At 62.1% G+C, this 20,792-nt stretch overlaps 1 protein-coding gene across 6 annotated transcripts in view; it reads left to right on the top strand.

Annotated features, from left to right (window-relative positions):
- GRAMD4 (GRAM domain containing 4) overlaps positions 1-20,792 on the top strand; it is a 77,197-nt gene that overhangs the window by 42,753 nt on the left and 13,652 nt on the right. For 5 of the 6 annotated variants that reach the window (XM_030855598.2, XM_070046379.1, XM_030855602.2 and 2 more), the window contains 2 exons: positions 13,136-13,256; positions 18,900-18,961. In XM_030855598.2, the coding sequence (XP_030711458.1) occupies positions 13,136-13,256; positions 18,900-18,961 (183 nt within the window). Of the gene's footprint in view, positions 1-3,251; positions 3,615-13,135; positions 13,257-18,899; positions 18,962-20,792 lie in introns of those variants that run through there. The other variant, XM_060305522.1, reaches the window with a different exon arrangement.

Genomic DNA, 20,792 nt, shown 5'->3' with positions numbered 1-20,792 from the left:
CACGCTCCCCCGTAGTTTCTGAGCAGGAGTGTGCATGTATCGATCCCCCGCTGGGCGCAGGCTCTGGGAAGGGAGATTGGCCAGCACTGTAAGCGCACACACAGGCTCTTCCCGAAAGTGACCTGGCACGGAATGTGGAGCTTAGAGGGAAAGGGCTTATGGGGTGTCAGGGGTCCGGGGCCTCCTGGGTGCTGGGCTAAGCCCGAGGGTCCCTGACCCGTGTGCGGGTTCTGTGTTGCTGAGCAGTTTCTTCTTCCCCACTTGACGAGAGGCCTGTGGACTCCTCTCTGGATGGGCGTGCTGGAGGGTGGTCCCCTCGGCCATACCCTGGGGGCTTGAGCCCTCGGGACAGGGATCCATCATCTCTGAGCCACCGACACAGGTGCCAGACACACTGTGGTGGTTCCTGGGGAGGGTGCCTCTGGGAAAGGGGCCCTTTGCTCCTGAGCCCCTCTGCTCCCGGGAGCTCCCCTTCCTGCCCCAACACGCGGTGGGTCAGTGTGGCCGGCTGTGACCCCCCTGGGAGGGCTTCCTGGAGAAGGTGGCCAGGGAGGTGGCAGGAGGGTGGCCGTCTGCCTCCTGTGGCCTGAGGGCCTCCCTCTGGATGCCAAGGCTGAACAGAGGGGCCTGGAGGGAAGGAAGTTTCTGGGCGCCAGTCTGGGTGATTCAGGCTGAGGACGCCCTTTCTCACCACTGAAAACAGCAGCGCGGGAGCTGCCCGCTGCTGGAGGTGTCCGATGGGGCAGCCACCCGAAGCCGGCCGGGGGTGGGTTAGGTGTGGCATTGATCGGATACCTCCGGACCCGCCCCTTTAGGCCCAGGCCTGCAGATGTCCCTCTGGGGGTCTGGCTTTTAAAAAAATATATAAATTTATTTATTTATTTTTGGCTGCGTTGGGTTTTTGTTGCTGTGCGCGGGCTTTTCTCTAGTTGCGGCGAGCGGGGGCTACTCTTCGTTGCGGTGCGCGGGCTTCTCATGGCGGTGGCTTCTCTTGTTGCGGAGCACGGGCTCTAGGCGCATGGGCTTCAGTAGTTGTGGCACGTGGGCTCAGTAGTTGTGGCTCACGGGCTCTTGAGTGCAGGCTCAGTAGTCGTGGTGCACGGGCTTAGTTGCTCCACGGCACATGGAATCTTCCCAGACCAGGGCTCAAACCCGTCTTCCCTTCACTGGCAGGTGGATTCTTAACCACTGCGCCACCAGGGAAGTCCCGGTCTGGCTTTTTAAAAAAACTCTGCTCCTCCTGCGTATTCGGTGAGGTTGAGCTGAGAGGATAAACTCCCAGTGCCAGAGGCTGGGTCGGACGGTTCTGACCCTGTAGTGATGCGCCTGTCGAGTGGTTTCTGCCCTTTCGTGAGGACTGCAAATGGGTGACCCAGACAGACGGGAAGGGAGCAAACAGATCGGATAACCGGCAGATGAAGACAGAGATGAGACTGCATGTCCATATCATAGAGGACTTATCTGGGAGAAAAATGAAATTGGCCCCGAAGAAAACGGCATGTCTGACCCACTGGGCTGGCTCTGAATTGCATATTTCTAGGTCAATCCTGCTGCCTGGTGGGAACCTGCTCCTTGCTTATCCCTGCAGATGTCCGGCCCTGCCTCCTCGCTGGACAGAGGCGAGCTGGCCCACCAGGCGGTCCTGGCTCAGCGCCCAGCAGGGCACGTCCCCTGCCTGGGCCCTGAGAGCTCGGGCACAGGGAAGAGCGGGCATGGGGGCTGGGCACACACATATTTCCTGGTTCGGTGCTGGCCAGGGCCCTGGAGCCCGGACCTTGGCTGTCAGAGCAGCAGGCCACCTCTTGCTGAAAGGCGGTCGTCGGTTCCTGAAAATCAGCTGTTCTGGGTGGAAACTCTGGCTGGGATCCTGTTCCTTCTTATTTTACACGGGGAACGTTTTAATGCACTGCTTCTTCACCCCAGACCCCCAGTCAGTTTCCTAAAATGTGTGTGAAAGGCAGTGGCGTGCCAGCAGCCAGGCTGCAGCCTGCCGTGCGGGCGCGTAAGAGCTTAAAGCGGCACTGCCTCCTGGTGACCAGGCCATCAGCGTGGTGGGTGATGGTTTGTTCATCGTTCCATAAACCCTACCTCTGCATCCAGCAGCAAGTAACGCAGCGGTGAGTAAACGCTGGGAAAATTGCAAACGGAAGTTTACCACGAAAGCACGGCCTTTCCCGTGATGAACTGTTTTCCTTGCGGGGAGAGGGTGCAGGAAGGGAGGGGGCTGACTTGGCTGTTTCTTTACTGGTTGCTGCAAGCATGCCCTCGGTTCAGGACCCGATACCTGGCGCTTTGGGAGGGCGTGGCTCTGCCTTCTAGAAAGGTCCGAGGTCACGGGGCGGGGGGATCCCGACTTAGCTGGGAGGCCGGGAGAGTTCAGTCTGGGGAGAGTTGAGGAGAGAGGCGAAGGGCAGAGCCTAGGACCACGGGGTGGGGCCTCCAGGTGTGCAGCCTGCCGCCTGGCCAGGACCCAGAAGCAGCTTTGCGAGTGGTCCCTGCATTTGCGCACCTGGCTGGTGGGAAGGAGTTTTATTTAAGGATTATCACTTGATTTTTATTTTTGGCTGTGGCTCGGCCTGTTGAGTTGTGTGCCAAGAGGACTCTTGCTTGAGAGTTCTACTTTTACAGGTTTAAAAATAGCCTCAGAGCTGTGTTCCTTCCTCCTGGTGGCTTCCCTGGGAGCTGGGCTATGGCCCTGCTGCCTGGGCATGGGTGGGCACGAGCCCAGGCGTCCCCTCTGTCTCCCTGAGCCAGTCAGGGTGGCCGTGGGCCGATAGGGGTGCACCTGGAATCGCTGGTCAGGTGCTATCCCTGCCCTTTTCCTTGTAGGCTTGGGGAGGCATGAAGGCTGGACCGCGTGGGTGGGCCGGCCATCCTGGCGGGTGAGTGCTGCAAGAACTCTCCTGTGTGCGGGGCTCCACGCCTGTAACTCATTTTGCCTCTCCCTTTGAAAGCGCTGGTTTCTCAGCACGCCGGTTGGGGTCCCTGAAAACTCCTATTAGAGTATGCTCTGGGCTGTGTGAAGGGGGCACTTTGGATACAGAAGCCAAGCTTTAGAAAGTCACGTTGGACACCTGTGTGAGGGTCCCTCTGGGCTCCCAGAGCACCCCGGGCCTCCCCCTTCTCCCTGTTACACTCTGCTGCCTGCCTGCTCTGTGGGAGGTGGGTGGGGGCAGGCTGCGCCTCCGCGGAGCTGGCCCTGGTTTCCCTTCGGGGCCGTGCGCCTGGCTGCCGGGCTTCGCTCACGTGGGCGTCCTGCTGAGCGGGGGCCCAGTGAGGGAATTGACGAATTACGGTGCAGACGTCTCTCTCCCGGGCGTGCCCTCCCATCTTAGAAGGTTCGGGGGTTCTGAGTCCTATCCTGGGCAGGTATTCTGGCTCCCCTGGCCTCCTGCAGGCTTCCTTCCCATGCCCTGGCCGGCCCCGGCCATCTGCCGGGTCAGCAGATGCCACAGAGCCGGCAGCAGGTCTTGAAAAGGAGAGCATCATCGGGCTGGGAGCTGTGCCCTGTGACCAAGGTGGACCCTGTGGCTGCTGGTGCCCAGGCCCTTCCCGCCTGGCCGGGCTGTGGCTTCTACTCCTGGGACCCCGGCCTGTGACTTAGCTGCCGGCAGGTATGAAGCTACCTTTCCTGGCCCACCTGCGTGGCTGCAGAGGTGCAGAGAGGCTCAGGAGAGTGGCCCGAGAGTGGGCCTGTGTCAGGACGCGCTTGCGGAAGGTCACGGGCTAGTGGCAGGTGTGACGCCAGGACGCTCTGTGCTGGCACTGCTCACTGTGAGAGTTTGGCCAAGGCAGTGGAAGCGTCGTCAGTGGGGGCATTCGGGGCACGGCCAGAGGCGAGGAGCAGAGAGGTGGGAGGGAGGGGGCCAGCCAGGACCCCCAGCGCTCCCCAGGGGCCACTTGACCTGCTAAAGGAGGACTCTTCTTACGGCCCGCGGGGTCTCTGGGGGCGGGAAGACCCTCTCTGGGCTTGGTGGAAAGGGAGGGGATGGTCCCCCCTCCCAGAGCCAGCTCAGCCTCCTTGGCCCAAGAGCATCGTCTCAGGGGAAGTGTGGTGGGCAGGGTCGTGGCTCCCCACAATGTCCTCATCCTATCCCCCAGAGCCTGTGACTGTGTCACCTTGTGGGGCCAGAGGGGCTTTGCAGACGTGGTTGAGTTAAGGATCTGAGATGCGGAGATGGGCCTGGGTTAATCCAGGTGGACCCAGTGTCGTCACAAGGGTCCTTGTGAGAGGGAGGCGGGGGGGGGGTGCGGTCAGAGAAAGAGGAGGAGAGTTGACAGTGGAATCAGAGGTCGGGGTGATGTCCCTGATGGTGAGGGGTCAGCGGCCAAGGAATGTGGGTGCCTCTAGAAGCAGAAGGGGCCAGGAAGTGGACTTTCTCCTGGAGCCAGCCCTGCCCACACCTGGACTCGAGCCGCTCGAGGCCCATTTCAGACTCTGACCTCCAGAGCTGTGAGAGGGCACACTCTTCCGCTCCGTCTGTGGTCACTTATTACAGCAGCAGTAGGAAATCAACGTGGTGGGGGGGGGGCCCTGTGTGTGACGTTGCACCCCTGTCCCCACCTGCAGGAGACCCTCCCGGCCCCCGACTGACAGAGCAGGGGCACGAGGGGAGCCCTTTGCTGCCACAGGTGGTATCCGGGGCCGGCGGCCAGAAGGCCAGGCCACTGCGGAAGAGGCCACGAGCTGGGCTCTAAGCTTGGAGGGCAGCCCGAGGAGAGCCAGCTGCCATGGGCCCTGATGGCCCGTGGGGACAGGGGTCCCGCTGGGCGGCTGCCCAAGACAAGGCCGCCTTCTGAGTGAGCAGCTCAGCGCTTTCTGCCTGGCGGGAAGCTGGCCTCCTGTTTCTTCTCTATCCGAGAGGAGGAGGAAAATTGATTGCAGGGGTTTGTATCGTCTTTGTCCTGTGCGAGTAGCCAGCTGTGCTCTGCACTGCAGTTGACCTAAATATGTTGCCGGAGGGAGCAGACCCGTAATATCAACCGTCGTCGTGGGGTCTAATCATCGTTGCAGGCGTAAGGAGAGTTGCGTGGCCTCGGGGGAGCCATTGGCTCAGGGAAAGGCTTGTAGGAGAGCAATGATCAGAATGCTGATGGGTTTTATTTATTTAGCTGTCTTTGTGCCCCCAGGAGAGGGGGCACCTGGAAGAGGCGGGAAGGCTTCCTACGTTTGCTGTGAATTGGGACGAGTGGATTTGCCAGGCTGTACCCAAGCGTCCTCGTCTGCGGGGCCGCGTCCCCTCACTGGCTTGCGGCGGGGGGGGGGGGGGGGGGGGGGGTGCGGCTGGGAGGAGGGAGGAGCCCGCTGGTCTCGGCCCCACAGAGCGCCCGCCCCCCCCCCCCCCCCCCCCCCCGGGAAGGCCCAGGAGAGCAAGGGGCAGCTTGAGGGGGGATGGTGCCCGTGGGAAGGGCAGGGCTGAGGGGGCTTTGTCAGGAGCCCAGGTTAAGAGGACATGGCCCGAGGCCCCCTTGCCTCCAGGACTGGAGTCCCAGACACGCTTGCAAGCCGGCGAGGAGCATGCCGGGAGCTTAGGGCGGGAGCTGCGTGTCCACACGTGTGCACAGCGGCCTGGCTGGCCGTCTCCACATGGGGGGAACCAGCTGCACTTGACCCCTCGCAGGTGAGTGGCGTGGGGAAGGGAGATCGGGGGCGTTGAGAAAGAAAATGTGGTTTCCTGCTGGTGATGCTGTGCGTGAGGAGGCATCTGGGGCTGCCTTGACCTTCGGGTCCACAGAGGTGACAGGAGTGTGTGTGGGTGTTGGGGATCAGAGGAGCGGATGGGAAGGCACCCGGCACCCCGACCTTGGCTCCCGGGAGCGAGGCTGCGGTGGCGGGAAGCCCCTCGCCTCTGTTTCCCCCCCGTGAAGCTCCCCGGCCTGCGAGTCCGCCCACGCCTGTCCTCGAGGGGCGGTGGGAGCCTCTGCCCAGCCGGCCGAGCCCGGGGCGGCTCCCCCGGGGACACACTCTCACTACTGCGGAGGGCCAGCCGCCGGAGCTCAGGGGGCAGGTCTCTGCGGGGGCTCCCCGGGAGCTTCACCCGAGCACCTGCTGTGAGCCAGGCCCTCCGTGGAGGCCTCCGAAGTGGGTCCCGCGGGAGGAGGCTAAGCAGTGCTCCGCGGGCGCTCAGGAGGGCAGGGGGTCTCCACGTGGCTCCAGGGCCCAGGCTCTCCCACTGCCGGTGGGAGCACGTCCTCTCAGAAGGGGGCCCCAGGGCCCCGCCTGCGTCAGGACAGGAGACCCGCCTCCCAAGGGTCCAGGGTCCAGCAGGACGCTGCCCCTGGGTGGCCCTGGCGTCAGTTCACGCAGGCGAGGTGCCTGGGGCACCACCAGATGCCCCCTCCGGGCAGGGTGTGGGTGCTCGGTCACGGCAGCGTCCCCGCTTTGACAGAGCCTGGTGCGTCATACTTGCACAGCGAGCATTTGCTCACGGAGTTGTGTGCAGGCAGTGGCTTCTCCGCACGAGCAGGCTGACCTGGTGTGGGGCGGAGTGGAGGTCCCCGCGGGGGCTGGGGCTCCTGAGCGGATTACGTGTCAGGGCTCTGGACCCCCGATCGTCTGAGTGCCCCCCGCCACCTCCCAGCAGGTGCTCTGTGTGCAATTACATGACAGGTGGGGACTCTGAATGCCCTTGAGTCCTCAGGGCCAGGGTCCGCGGGAACCCCAGTGCGAGGCGGGGGGAGGCTGAGGCCCGAGGTTTGGGGCCCGCGGGCCTGGCGTGCAGGATGCAGACGGCCCTCAGATGCTGGTGGCGGCCACTCACTCTTGGCACTGTTTGCTGAATTCCCACCGTGGCCCTCCCCGCCCACTGGTGTCCTCTCTGCCTGGTTCTCGACCAGCCTGGTGCATGCGTCCTGCAGTTCACTTGCTGAGAACTTGCTGTGCTGTCCCCACTGCCCAGAGTCCATTCACCGCATCTGTCCTGGCTTCCCCTTGAGCCAGGCTGCGTCCTGGGCCGTCACAGACAGTAATCAGATGGGGTCCTCTCTCTGGGGCCTGAGTTGGGGCATCCTGCAGCTGAATGTGACTTAGGAATGTGGCGTGCTTACCGGGGGTCATGTTTGCTGAGCCCCTCCCTGTGGAGCTGTGTCACCACATAAGATGGGAGGGGGGTCAGGGGCGTCTCTCTGGGGGAAAATGGCACTTGAGCCAGCACTGAGGTCGGGGGGCACCAGCACGTGCAAAGGTCCTGGGGTGGGTCTGACTGTGGAGGCATTTGGGCACCTGAGAGAAGGCTCCTGTGGCTCAAACCCAAAGAGCAAAGGTCAGAGCAAGATCAGAGGGCGTTGAAGCGGGGAGTGGGGTGTGGCCTCGGGCTGGAAGGACTCCCTGTGTGGCCAGTTTGGGCAGGACAGTGTCAGGTTCTGACTTACACTTTAGAGGAGCCTCTGACTGCTGTTTGGAGCCAGACTGTGGAGGGTGTGAGGAGAGCTGGGGTGCCAGTTAGGAAGCAGGGTGCGAGCCGAGATGAGAGCGGGTGGGTTTGGGGGTGCTTGGAGGAAGAAACCCGACACGTGAGGGTGAGGGCCCTGCCCATCCGCACCTGGCACAGGGCCCCTCTGCTGTAAATAAGCCAGACTGAGAGGGGTGGGGGCATGGCCCTCTTGGGGCTGGGGGTCTGAGGCCTGGCTTCCCGCAGCCCTGGAGCAGGGAGGGGTCTCTGCTCTTCACTCATTGCCTGGCCCCGGCTGGAAATGTCCCCCAGGCCCTAGGCAGGGGCTCCCCCTCCCCCCGGTCCCCCGCTTTGTGCCGTCCCTATACAGAGTCTCTTCTGTGCCCCTGGGAGGCACCAAGTCCAGCGGGTTGGGGGGCCGTGGTCCTCAGGGAAACTAGGCGGCGCAAGGGCCGCGCTGCTTCACCCCAGGACTGAAGGGGGGTCTCTGGAGGAGGCCGTGGCTGACAGGAGCCTGGTGGGATGGCTCCCTGCGGGCTTGGTGTGGTGTCCTCTCAGCCCCCTTGTCTGGAGGGTTTTCTCCCAGGGGGTGGGAGGGGCCACAGGGCCCTGAAGAATGCTGAGCCACATGCCCAGGCAGCGCGGGAGGCCCCGAGGACTCCAAATATTTACCGAGCACGTGGATCCCGGCACTCAGCAAACCTAAGTATCTGCCCCTCGTTAGGGGCAGAATCGGGCGAGTCCTGAGCTCTCCAGGTGGGAGGTGGGGCTGGCGCCTGTCCTTCCTGCCCCCACCCTGGACGCCCCCAAGAGGCAGCAGGGTCTCCCCATGGCTCTGCCTGCACGGGGCGGGGTAGCCGCCGTGTAGACGGCGGCCGCTCTGCCAGCCCGTCTGTTTCTGGGACCTGGGGCTGTCGTACTGACCTTGGCCTGAATTTCGGGGTCTTGGGCTCGGTGAGGTGGCCAGGACAGGAGAGGAACCTGCTGGGTCCCTCTGAGCCCCATCCTGTCCAGAAAGCAGGCTCCAGGCCCGCGAGGGTCTCACTGGACCGGCAGCGAGGGCAGTGGATCCTGGCCTCCCCGGGCTCCAGTCCACGCCCCTGATTTTGGTGAGTTAGTTGGTCACATTCTGAGGTCTCAGGAATGCCTTTTGGGACTTGCCCAAGTGAGGCTTCTCCTGAGGGAATTTCCATTGCAGCCTGTCAGCCCCACGATTGGGGTGGTCTGTGACCCACCACCCGGACCATGGCTGCCACACGCCACACATGGATGGGGCTGACTTCTGGGTAGAGGGAGCAGTGAGCTGACCCTCAGCCAGACCCTGGAGCCCGCCGCTGCACGTACACCAGCCTCGGTCCCACCCAGTAGGCCGGTGACCCTGACCCTGGGCCGTCTTGGTGCTGGCTCGGAAGTCTGCCGACCTCCCGGGCCCGGGGAGGGTCGTTCCTCTGTCACTGCTGTCAGAGTTGACGTTCCTCTGTCCCGGCGGGGGGGCGGGGGGGTGCTGCTCGGTCTGTTTTCCCTGAGGCTGTTGGAAAGGCCCCGCTTGGACATGGCTGGTCGGGGCCATGGGCTGGGCATCCGGGGTTCATCCTGCCGCCGGCTGACGCTCCCCGAGTGCTCCCGCGCTGTGGACGCCGCGGACCGGGCACAGAGGCCCACCTGCTGGAGCTCCCGGGGCCAGAGCGGGAGGCACCTGCAGGGTCGGGCAGGCCCTGTGGTCGCAGCTGCTGCTGAGTTACACCCTGCAGAGGGCGCTCAGGAGCCAGCGCCTCACCAGTGTAGGCTGTTGTCATTGTCACCGAGGGATGGGGGTGGGGGGAAAGCATACTGACCGCAGGCTGAGCTGCAGGTGGGCGAGCACAGCCCCGCCCCGTGGGAGCCCGTGTGGTGCTTTGCCCGGGACCATCCCGGGGGCTCTGGCAGGCGCTCCCCCTGCTGCCTGGACGCTCCCCCCTCGGGTGCACGGGGCTCGATCCTTCTCCGCAGCCCTGCTCACGTCTGCCCTCAGCTCAGGCTCACTGACCAGGGCTGTTCCTACGGCCCAACCTGCCCCCGCCCCCCGCCGAGGGCGGCTCTCTGTTTGGGTCACTTCTTTATCACGAGTGTCCGGAGCGTGCCTGGTACACGAGGCTGCCCAGTGCTCACTGGTGGAGCGGCCGATGCGGGCTCTGAGCTGCTCTGGTCCAGCCTGGCCCAGGCCGTCAGGTTTGTTTTGCGGCTTTAGCTGTTTGCAGAAAAGCGGAAGCGGGATCGTTGGCCCAAAGCAGCTGCCCGCGGAGGGGCCGATCTCTGGTCTCGGCCCTCGACATGCTGTCGCGTGGGGAATGGGTGTCTGTTGAGGATGTGACTCCACATGGCTTTGTAGCTGGGCCACGGCACGCGCTGCGGCTGCTGTGGCTGTGTCCCTGCTGCACCACTGTCCCATTTGTACGTGGGCCCCGGTGGAGCCGATCGAGGGGGGTGGCGGCGGCCTCGTGTGCCTCTTCGTGGCGCCAGGTCCTCTGCCCTCCGTGAGTCTGGGGCCTGCCTGTCCCGGGTGGGCGGTGGCTCCTCCAGGGTCACACCTTTGAGAACGCTGAGGAGTGAGGGCTCACGTCCAGGAAATGCAGGAGGTGGGCAGAGGGATGAGGACTGTGTCATCGTGGGGCTGTGATGAGAACGAGCCCACCATGTACCGGTTTAGAAACAAGAAAAGGTGATTTCTGACGTGATTTGGGTCTCGTATCTGCAGGAGCCTTAGGCCTGAGGGAAGTGACCTAAGGTTTCCAGGTGGACTTGATTGCATTTGCAGTAATTACATCGTACAAAGGCCTTGGGGCGGGATCCTGGAGAAGTTGCCTGCAGCTACCTGTCATTCCCCAGATGTCTGTGGGGCGACCGAGTGGGGAGGGGCTTTGCGGGATGGCGAAGGAGCTCCCCACCTGGAGGACAAGGGTCCTGGTTGTAGCTGGGCTGTGCTCACTTCTGGGGGGCGGGGGCGGAGAGCAGAACCCCTTCACTCACTCACGCAGCAAGTGCTCGGGGCTCTCAGGTGCGCGGTGTAGACTGACACCAAGGCCCAGTGCTGAGCGCTAACTTATATATATATCTATCTATTCATCTATTTATCTATCTATTTTTGCAGTACGCGGGCCTCTCACTGTTGTGGCCCCTCCCGTTGCGGAGCACAGGCTCCGGACGCGCAGGCTCAGCGGCCATGGCTCACGGGCCCAGCCGCTCCGCGGCATGTGGGATCTTCCCGGACCGGGGCACTAACCGCGTCCCCTGCATCGGCAGGCGGACGCTCAACCACTGTGCCACCAGGGAAGCCCCTGAGCCCTAACTTTAAAAATTTTTTAATTTATCGTTGATTTACAATGTTGTGTTAATTACTGCTGTACAGCAAAGTGATTCAGTTATATGTACATTCTTTTTTATATTCTTTTCCATCATGGTTTATCCCAGGATATTGATATAAGTATCCCATAGTTCCCTGTGCTTTACAGTGCGACCCTGTTGTTTATCCATTCTGTATATAATAGCTTACATCTGCTAACCCCAAACTCCCACTACATCCTTCCCCCAGGCACCCCCTTCCCCTTGGCAACTACCAGACTGTTCTCTATGTCCCTGAGTCTGTTTCTGAGATTGGTTCATTTGTATCATATTCTAGATTCCACATATAAGTGATGTCGCAGGTTATTTGTCCTTCTCTGATTCACTTCACTTACACGATCATCTCTAGTTGCATCCACGTGGCTGCCGACGTGAGCCCTCACTCTCGAGTCAGCGCGTCATGCTTCCCACTGCCGGGGGCTCTGGTCTGGGCCTGCAGCAGGACCAGCTCCCGTCTGCCTCTGCTTGTGACCTTGGGCCTCCTGCACGGCGGCACTGCCCGGGCACGTGCACGGCGGGCGGTGCACGCATGTTCTCCCATGGTGGGAGGAGGCTGGGTCTTTCCTTAGCCCCACCCCCCTTGGGCTCTTTGCTCCCATCGTCCCTGCAGCCTGGCTAGGCCCCCTACCCCACCGTCAGTGCCCAGGTAGGAGGAGAGCCGGAATCCCCTCCCTGGACCAGACTTAGGAGCATCTGTGTCTTCCATGAAACTGCAAGACTTGTGTCAGGCTGGACTGGGCCTCTTCATCGATGCATAACTCACGTCTTCAGTAGAGGTAGCTGGGGTGCTTTGTGGGAGACACGAAAAGTGCAGGACTAGACTGTATGCACAGCGGGTTCTGGAACCTTCTTGCACACCCTTCTCCTTCTGCTCTTTGGGCCCAGCCGTCAGAGGGGTGGCCGTCCATGGTCCTGATCACCTCCCTGTCCACGGTGCTCTCTGAGGCCCCCCTTCCTTACTAAGCTCAGGCCGCCCTGGGTCCAGAGGCCCAGAGGGTCTGTGTCTTCACTGCAGCTCCGGCCTGGAGGTGGGAGGAGACCCGTCCTCAGGAGTGTGAGCTGGATGGCTGCTCACGGATCTCTTGTGTTGTGTGGTGTCGTCGTGCGGTGTCCGGTCGTGCAGAAATGCAGAGCGACGTCCACTTAGGGCGTGTGCAGCCACGTGTGTACGAGGTTCCTGTCGCCTCTGCGACAGATTCCCACAGACTGGGGGCTTAAAGTAGCCTCTTTATTCTCTTACAGCTCAGAGGCCAGAGGCCTGAAATGAGTGTCACAGAGCTCAAGCCAAGGTGCGGGCAGAGCCGTCTTCCTTCTGGAGGCTCCGGGGGAGACTGTGTCCTTGACTCTTCCAGCTCTAGACGCTGCCCGTGCCCCTGGCTCTTCACAGGCAGCGGGACAGCACCCTCCTGTCTCCTCTCTCTGACCCCTGACCCTCCTGCTTTCTCCTGAGTTTCCATCATTGTGATGACATTGGTCCCATGCACGTAATCCAGGATACACACCCATCTCAAGGTCCTTATCACTTCCGCAGGGTCCCTTTGTCCGTGTAAGGTGCTTAGTCACAGCTTCCAAGGTTAGGATGGCCCGTCCTTGGGGCCATTCCTCAGCCCACCCCACACTCTCAGTTAGAACAACAGCTACCTGGCACTGGCTTCCATCAACACCTGGAATAAATGTCGGGTCCTCATTCTGGCTTTCCGGGCTCTGACGCCCAGCCCGCATCTCATCTGTGACCCCTCCCCCCAGCCCATGGCCCCTCCCGCCTTGGCCTCACCAAGGCTGCTCCCTCTGCACCCCACGCTCTCCCCCGCACCCCTACCCTGCCGGCCCGCGACCTTCTGTTCATCCAGGTTCTGACTCAGACACACCTTGCTGCGGCTTCTCTCGAGCACCCGCTCACCCTGCCACTGTACCCCTCACCGTCCCGCCGCACGGTTCTCAGGTGGTCGGCAGCCAGGTGGCGGAGCTCTCTGCCCCTCACGTGGGCTTTGCTCTGCGGCCGAGACCTCCCAGAACGGTACCTGCTGCACGTGTGTCTGTGGAGTGACCAGGTGCCGCCAGCATCCCTTCCTCGGGGTGTCCTGCCCCCGTGGAGGTGGTTTGGTGAAATGCCTTTGGTGTGTCTATCTTGAATGGGTTTTATTTAGTCAAGACACTCTCACCCTTGCTTTGCCCCAGATCTTGCCCTGACTGTGTAAGAGGAGCCCCGGTTGATAGACTCCTGCGGGTGTGCCCCCCAGGAAGGAGCAAGAGAGCTGCTGTTGCCAGTTGTCTGAGCGCTTTGCAGACCAGCCCTCTCTCGGCACCTCTGCCTGGGGGGCAGAATGGACCACATGACACTCACCTGGGCTTCTCTCCCCTCACAGAGGAGGAGCTCCGGAAGCTGCGAGAGGAAACCAACGCGGAGATGCTGCGGCAGGAGCTGGACCGGGAGCGGCAGCGGCGGATGGAGCTGGAGCAGAAGGTCCAGGAAGTGCTGAAGGCCAGGTGAGGGGGGGTAGCAGGTGAGGAGGGGGGAGGGCCAGGTGAGGAGGGGGGAGGGCCAGGTGAGGAGCCCAAGGCCAGATGGGAGGAGGGGAGAGCCAGGTAACACTGTCACCCAGGTAGCGTTGCCCTCTCGGGGGGTAGCGGTCCCCTGAGCCAAGACCCAGCTCATACCCTGAGGTGGCCAGTCCCCATGAGCGGCCACCGCCGCCCTCCCAGCCCCTGCCGGACCCAGGGCATCAGGAGGGTGCGTGGGTGAGTGGTGATGGTGGGCCTGGCCCCGACTTTCTGGGCTGAGTCCTGCCCGTGCCCGCGGCGAGCTGCGATCCTGGGAAAGCGGCTGCCTTCCTGTGCCTCGGGGCCTGCATCTGGAAACCAGGAGGGGGGGGAGTCTCAGCTGAGCCCTGGGAGGTCTGGCCGGGCAGGGCTGAAGAGGGACGCAGAGCCCCCAGAACCACCTGACGTCGCCCCAGGTCTTGGCCAGCAGTCGCCCCCAGGACCCTGAGACCCGCCCCACTGCCCACTCGGACACTCCCCCGCCCCGAGCCCCTGACAGCACCCTCGGGGTCAGCCTTCCTTGGCCAGTCACCTCCTCCCAGCAGGGTCCCTCCATCCTGGGGCTGCCAGAGGCCGCCCCAGCTTCCGGAGGGGGTGGTGCGGACTCCCACCTCTGCCCACGCGAGCTCGGCCCCTGCCTCATGGTACCGCCAGCAAGGAGCGGGTCGCTGCAGGGGGATATTTGCAAGTCCGAAGAGCTGTGTTCTTCCCATCCTGATAAAACCCCCCAGGGCTCCCTGTCCCTGTGTACAGTCCAGGCCGGCGGCCTGGCGGACAAGGCCTGGGAGCTGAGGCCGCCGAAGTCTCCATCCCTCCCCCTCACCAGCCTGGCCTCTGGCCCCGCATCCCTTGGTCCAGGCCCCCCTGGCCTGAGCGCACAGCTGTCTCCAGCTTGGGACACCCCAGTCAGAGCTGGCTTTTCCGTGGGGTGGCCTGGCGTCATTGTCGTTGCGGAGTGTCGTCACTACGGTGGGGCTCTGAGGAGAGCCCCGCTCCAGGTACCGCGCCGCGCGGGCTTCAGCTGCTGGAAAGGCCGAACCTGCTGTGCTTCGCGCTGGCCTCCTCTGGGTCTCAGCAGCTGGTTCTCAGCCCCAGGGAACGGCTGGCACTTGGTTCCCTGGGGGAGAAGGTCCTTTAGTTTCCTGCTCTGCCGGGTGTTAGGACAGCTCCGTGGGCTTTCCGGTGCCCCTGAACGAAGGCCATCTGCCTGTCCCACAGGTCAGCGTGACCCATTCTGCAGTTCTCTGGGGCTCCCCGCGGGGGCCCCGTGTTGGGGCAGGGTGTCACTTGCTTTGCCGGGCTACAAGGCCGGCACCCCTCCCTGGACCAGAAATCGGACCACGGCTTCAAGCAGTACTTTCCCTGATGTTAAACCTTATGTGAAAATCTGTAGACGTTCAAAGATTCAGTTACATTTGATAACGCAAAGCGGTGCAGCCAGTGGCCCGACCTGGGACGACTCTGGAGATCCAGGTGCTTGGCCGGGTGTGGGCTGTGTTCTCAGCCCCCTGGCCGGCCGGGCCTGGCCTGCATGGCGTGTCACAGTGCCGTCACCCGCACTGACGCGCTTCTGTCTGATGCAGTTTGTGTTCATGTGCGGCTTTACCAGAGCCCACGCTTGCCCTGGTGGCGGCGGGCGGCGCTCGGCCTGAGAGGACCCCGTGTGCCAGCTCCCTCTGCAGGGTCCATGTCTTCTGCCTTCCACCCTCCCGCCACCCCCAGCCCACTCCGGGGGTTTCATCCTCGTCCTTTCACCAAAGCCCCTTTGGGTGCCTGGCCCCCGATAGGTTCTGAGGCTGCAGACAGATCTGTTTCTCACGGGTCTGCTTGGGGACCAACTGGGGATTACAGGGAAGGAACATCCAGGCCCGGACCGAGGAAGTAGAAGCTGAGGGTCCTGGGGACCATGGGGTTTAGGAACCTTCTGGAAGCTGAGACCTGAGGGAGGAGAGGAACAGGGAGAAACAGGTTCCAGGCAAGGGACCTCCTCTTTCCTTCTTATCCTGGTGCCCATCTGGGGTCGCTGTGGGCCGTCCAAGGTGGGCAACTGTGTGGAGTGCCACCTTCACACCTGGGCGCACGCGCGCGCACGCACGCACGCACGCACGCACGCACACACACACACACACACACTCTCTGGATCTGCAGGATTAAAACGTGGTAGTTCATACAAACCTCTGTTTTGCTTTTTAAGAAAATTCCTGGGAAATCGCCTTGGTTTAAGCTTACTCAAGGCGAAGGCCATGTCCAGTTATCGGTCCGAAAGCAACATGGAGAAACTGCCTTTGACCTCCACTGGCTTCTGGTCAGGCCCTGCCCGGGGCCCACCCTTGGGTTTGCTCTCAGCGGCGCCTCCCACGGCTCCTCCGCCCTCCCGGCTGCGTTGAGGGGGCCGGAGGGTGCGTGTCATCCTCCTGTGCTGCACTGCCCACGATGTTGGTTGGGGGTTTGGCCGGGGCACCCCGTGTGGGAACTACACAGACCCTGGTGACTGCCTCCTGTGCCCAGCCCGGCCCTGACGTGTGGCCCTGGCACCCCCCGCCCATGGGCTTCATCATCTGTCCTGCGGCCTCGGGTTGTGGCCAGCGGGGTGATTAGATTCTGGGAAAGCCCTCCAGGCACACTCCACTCCAGACTTGTTCCCCTGACCGTTAAACATCAGCGGAGGTTGTTCCAAAACATTTGGAAGAATCCACAGTTACTAGGAGCGCAAGGGCCCTTTCTTCTGATGAGGCCACCGCTCACTCCCCACCTACCCGGAGCTGTGGGTGGGCCCGGCTGGGAGGCCCTGATAGCTGTCTGCCCTCTGCCTTCCCCTTAATGTTTAGAACATCACTGCCGTGCGCTGTGTTGTCAGTCTGTTTCCCACGTCCCGTGCACGTCACAGGCACTCATGTTCCACATGTGGTGTGACGGGAAGAAGGTAAAATTCCCCGCCACCTGGAACACCTGCGCCCGTGTTGCCAGCCGTCTTTCCCTGCAGGCAGCTGGCAGCCCATTTATACCTAAATACCTGTCCTATTCTAGCGGTGACTATGTTGGGAAGATCACACAGCCAGTGGCTGTGCAGTATCAATATCCTCAGATGGTACCTCAAATGGTACCAAGCACGGCACCCCAGACAGCCCTGCCGGCCACTCAGACCCCAGGCCCACCTGTGGCTGAGCGACGCGGTGTCCGTCAGGCCCACGAGTCCTCGGTAGCACACCTGGGCCCAGGCTCTGGTGGGAGCCCGTCTGTTAGTGCTTCCTGTGTGAGCTGCCTCTTCAGGACCCCCGGCCGGTTCAGGGAATGTCCTGGTCCGGAGGCCTGGACACCTGCCCAGGAACACAGGGAACCCAGTCTGGAGTCTCCTGCGTGCCCCAGCTCCCCTCCTGTTCCCAGTAAATCCCCGTTTGTCAGTAGCTCTGAGCATGGATGGCCGTTTGGGCAGCCTGGCCACAGGGAGGGGAGGGCGTGGAGGCCTGGCCCCCTCCTCTTCCACCCTGGCTCCCTTCTCCGGGACCCCCTCTGTCTCATGGTTCCCTGGCCACTGCTTCACGAGGCTGCAGGCTCGCCCCCTGCTCTCCTCTGATCCAGCTTGTCCTCCGCACTTCCTGCTTCAGCACAGCGCGGCCGGCATGGGTTGCAGTTCCAGGTTATAAACCCGCAGAGCGGGTCGGTTCACGGAGACGCTGGAGTGGGACTGTTCCCGGGTCTAAGCTTGTACTGCCCACTGCACGACCGGCCAACATCGAGAGGCGAGCTGTTGGGACAGGGAATAACGACTTTATTCCCAAATCCAGCAGACCAAGAGGATGGTGGGCTTGTGCCCCCAAAGAACCATCTTGCCTGACTTAGAATTCAGGCTCCTTTTTTTTTTTTGCGGTACACGGGCCTCCACTGCTGTGGCCTCTCCCGTTGTGGAGCACAGGCTCCGGACGCGCAGGCTCAGCGGCCATGGCTCACGGGCCCAGCCGCTCCGCGGCATGTGGGATCTTGCCGGACCGGGGCACGAACCCGCATCCCCTGCACCAGCAGGCGGACTCTCAACCACTGTGCCACCAGGGAAGCCCCAGGCTCCTTTTATACGAAAAGGGGAGAGGGTAAAGTGAAACACTTCCTGGTTCCCGTCAGCCCCCAGAGAGGATGTGTTCATTTCTTCCTCCTGCAGTCATTCACAGGTGGGCCTGGGCAGGTTTCCTGTGAGCTAAACAGAGGTATTTTAGTTTAATGCTCATTACCTGGGAGGCAGGGTTCCCAGAGATGGGCCACTATGTATAATTTAAGCTTATAGGCAACATCTCTTTAGTGATGAACTTGTGATAGGATGGATACAAAGGTTCTTCCCTATTACAAGATCACATTGTGTTAACAGAGCAGGATGCCGAGGGTCTCCCAGCCCGCTGTCTCTGTCCTGGCAGAGCCCTCCGTGCCCCCCCCACCCCAGTCCTGCCGAGGTTTGCCTGGGGTGCCACTTTTCCCACATCCTGGGATCTCTGCTGCACTGGGAACCACAGCAGCAGTGTGGCGTGTTGGTAGCCCAGGCCAGTGCAGGGTGAGGAGGGCAGGTGGGCTGGCCAGTCAGGAACAGGGCACTGCCCAAGGGAAGGGGGTCCGGCCAGCGGCTGGGGGCCAGTCCGTCAGGGCCTGTGGCTGAAAGTCAGGTCTGCGGTCAGGATCCGGCAGGTGGCCAGGAACTCCAGGGAGGCTCTGAGGCCGGGTGACTGCTGTGGTCAGGTGCAGTGAGGCCGCAGGGGCAGGGAGCCGGGCAGGTGGCCGGCACGGACCAAGCTGGGACCTGTGCACAGCTTGCCAGGCAGGGGCTCATCCAGCCTGTGGCCTTGCATGCTGCTTGCTAACTATGTGTGTCACTGAGTACCTTTCCATTAGCAGGCCAAGTAACTAGTATGAGAGCTGTGTGTTCCGAGCTTAACATTAAATAGAGAAGCAAATGGGTCAAAATTAATAGGAAAGAAAAGAGTTGTATGTTTGAGACAGTGTTTGGTCATCAAAAAACAAGAAGTGTAGGACTTCCCTTGTGGCGCAGTGGTAAAGAATCCGCCTGCCAATGCAGGGGACAGGGGTTCGAGCCCTGATCCGGGAAGATCCCACAAGCCGCGAAGCAACTAAGCCCATGCGCCACAACTACTGAGCCTGTGCTCTAAAGCCCGCGAGCCACAACTACTGAGCCCACGTGCCACAACTACTGAAGCCCCTGCGCCTAGAGCCCACGCTCTGCAACAAGAGAAGCCACCGCAATGAGAAGCCCGGGCACCGCAACGAAGAGTAGCCCCCGCTCACCGCAACGAAGAGTAGCCCCCGCTCGCCGCAACTAGAGAAAGCCTGCGCACAGAAACGAAGACCCAACACAGCCAAAAATAACTAAATAAATAAAGTGTGCCCGTGAGGAATGCAGCTCTGTGCTTGCCCTACTGCCCTCACCCGGCGTCTAAGCTGAGCAGCCAGGACCCCAGAGGGATCCCCGAGGGTGGGAACGGGCACTCTGGTGTTGGGCGTGACTCCCGTGAGCACGGGAACCTTGCGAAGCCGGGACTCATCATGCTGTCTTGAACTAACAGAGATCTTGCTTCTTCTCCCCCCTCTAAGAGCCGAGGAGCCGCCCGCTCAGCAGCCTCCGAAAGGGCAGGCCCAGGTCAATAATGGAGCAGGTAGGCCTGGGGGACGGAGATGCGGTGGGGGGGGGGGGGTGGTTCTGTTCCCGGGCGCACTTGCTCACTTCCGGGGATCCCCTCCTGTTGGAGCTGGGTTAGTGTCTCTGATTACCGGTTGGTGAGTCTCCGTAGCAGATGCAAGGCATTCGATCGAAACATGACTTTATTTTCTCCTAAAAATACAATGCGACATCTCTCCCAGCCCTTCCCCGAAGAGGAATCATGTCGTGGTCACACTGGCTGCTTGGCCCCTGGCCTGGCGACCTGCTTCCAGAGGCCGGCTGTCCTGACAAGGGGGTGAGTGGGGAGGTGGGGTCAGCTGCGGGCATTGTGTCCCAGCACCCCCAGGTCAGGACGCAGAGCTCCTTTCAGTGCCTTTTCTTCCCACTCCGGGCTCGAGTTCCTTATCTCCCTCAGCACTTGGTACTTTCTGAAGCTGTCCTTCAGAGGATGGCATGGGAGGAAACTGGGCATCTCAAGGGGCCGGATTTGTGGTGCACCCAGGCCCCTCGCAGGCTGAGAAGGTGGGAGAGGGGATAGGGTTAGGGTTGACGGTAGGCCCCTGCCTGTGCTGGGGGCTCAGGGCGACAACAGGAGGGCCTTCGGTTAAGCCCTGCCCAGTGTGAAGGTGAGGAGACCAGGGCCCGGGAGGGAAGGCCCCTCAGGCTTCCGCTCCAGGTGGAGGCTGAGCTCAGACCAGAGCCGGGTCCTGACCCCCCACCTGCCGTCCAGAGAGGGAGACGCCTCTTTCCCAGGGCCCCGGTGCTGGGCCCGCAGACAGGCCAGCCGGCTGCGGCATTGGCTGCTGTGTCCACTGGGTCACAGTCCCCTGGGTTCTCAGGGTTCATGACCAGTGGCCCAGGTTCCAAGCCAGGAGCAGCGCTGGAGACCCCCCCCCCCCCGCCAAGGCCCCTGCTGTGTGTGGAGTTGATGAGCCTCCTGTGCTCGTGGGAAGTGTCAGAGGAGAGTCCTTCCACCCCGTCCCCACAGCGGGGGTCACTGTGTCGTGCTCTGCGTGGGAGGTGGGGAGTGTGGGTAGGGAGGGAAGGACCCCACCAAGCGCAGCCCCGAGGATGGAGGTGGCGGGGACGGGTGCTCTGCGTGGTGCTGGGGAAGAGGGGCTCGGGAGCGCCGTGAGGCCTGTCCACTCGGGCAGCCCGCCTGACCTAGACCCGGAGTCGGCGAACTACAGCTCCCTATCTGCCTTTACATTGAAAAAAATCTTTTTACACTTTTAAATGGTTGAAAAAAAATCAAAAGGATTTGACACGTGAACGTTGCATAAATTTCAAATTTCAGCGTCGTCAGTGTGGTTTCATGGGGACGCAGCCACGCCCGTCCCATTACTCACTGTCCGCGGCTGCTGTCCAAGCGGTTATAGGGCTGAGCCTGCCTAGATCCTCCCGCTAAAGACCCTGTCGTGCTCCAGGTGGGCTGTGAGAACCCGGGCCCTTGCCGCCCCTCCTCTGGGCATTTCTGCGCCTCGCGGCTTCTGTGTGCGCCGCCTTCCATCCCCCGGCCTCCGTCCCTTCGAGCTGGCAGCACATGACCACCTGCGTGCAGTCCATCCCCCTCTGACTGTGGTGGGACAGCGCCTCCTGCAGGCGATTCCACGGCCTGCTCTCCGAAGGGACAGACTTGTTCCACGAGATTCGGGCTGGTTTTCTCGAGTCTGACATGGATGACTTCAGTCACTGGGGTCCCCAGCGGACCACAGCCGCTGACGCACGCCCACTGGCTGTTCCCCAGGGTCCGGGTGTCCCTGGGAGTGAGCCCACCTGGCCACTTCCCAGACCAACCAGTGTGCCTGGCGGGGGGGTGTGTGTGT

Source organism: Globicephala melas, chromosome 10, assembly GCF_963455315.2.
Source record: "Globicephala melas chromosome 10, mGloMel1.2, whole genome shotgun sequence".
Classification (NCBI taxonomy): domain Eukaryota; kingdom Metazoa; phylum Chordata; class Mammalia; order Artiodactyla; family Delphinidae; genus Globicephala; species Globicephala melas.
Note: the sequence above shows the minus strand (reverse complement) of the source record. Positions and strands in the feature narration are given on the sequence as shown.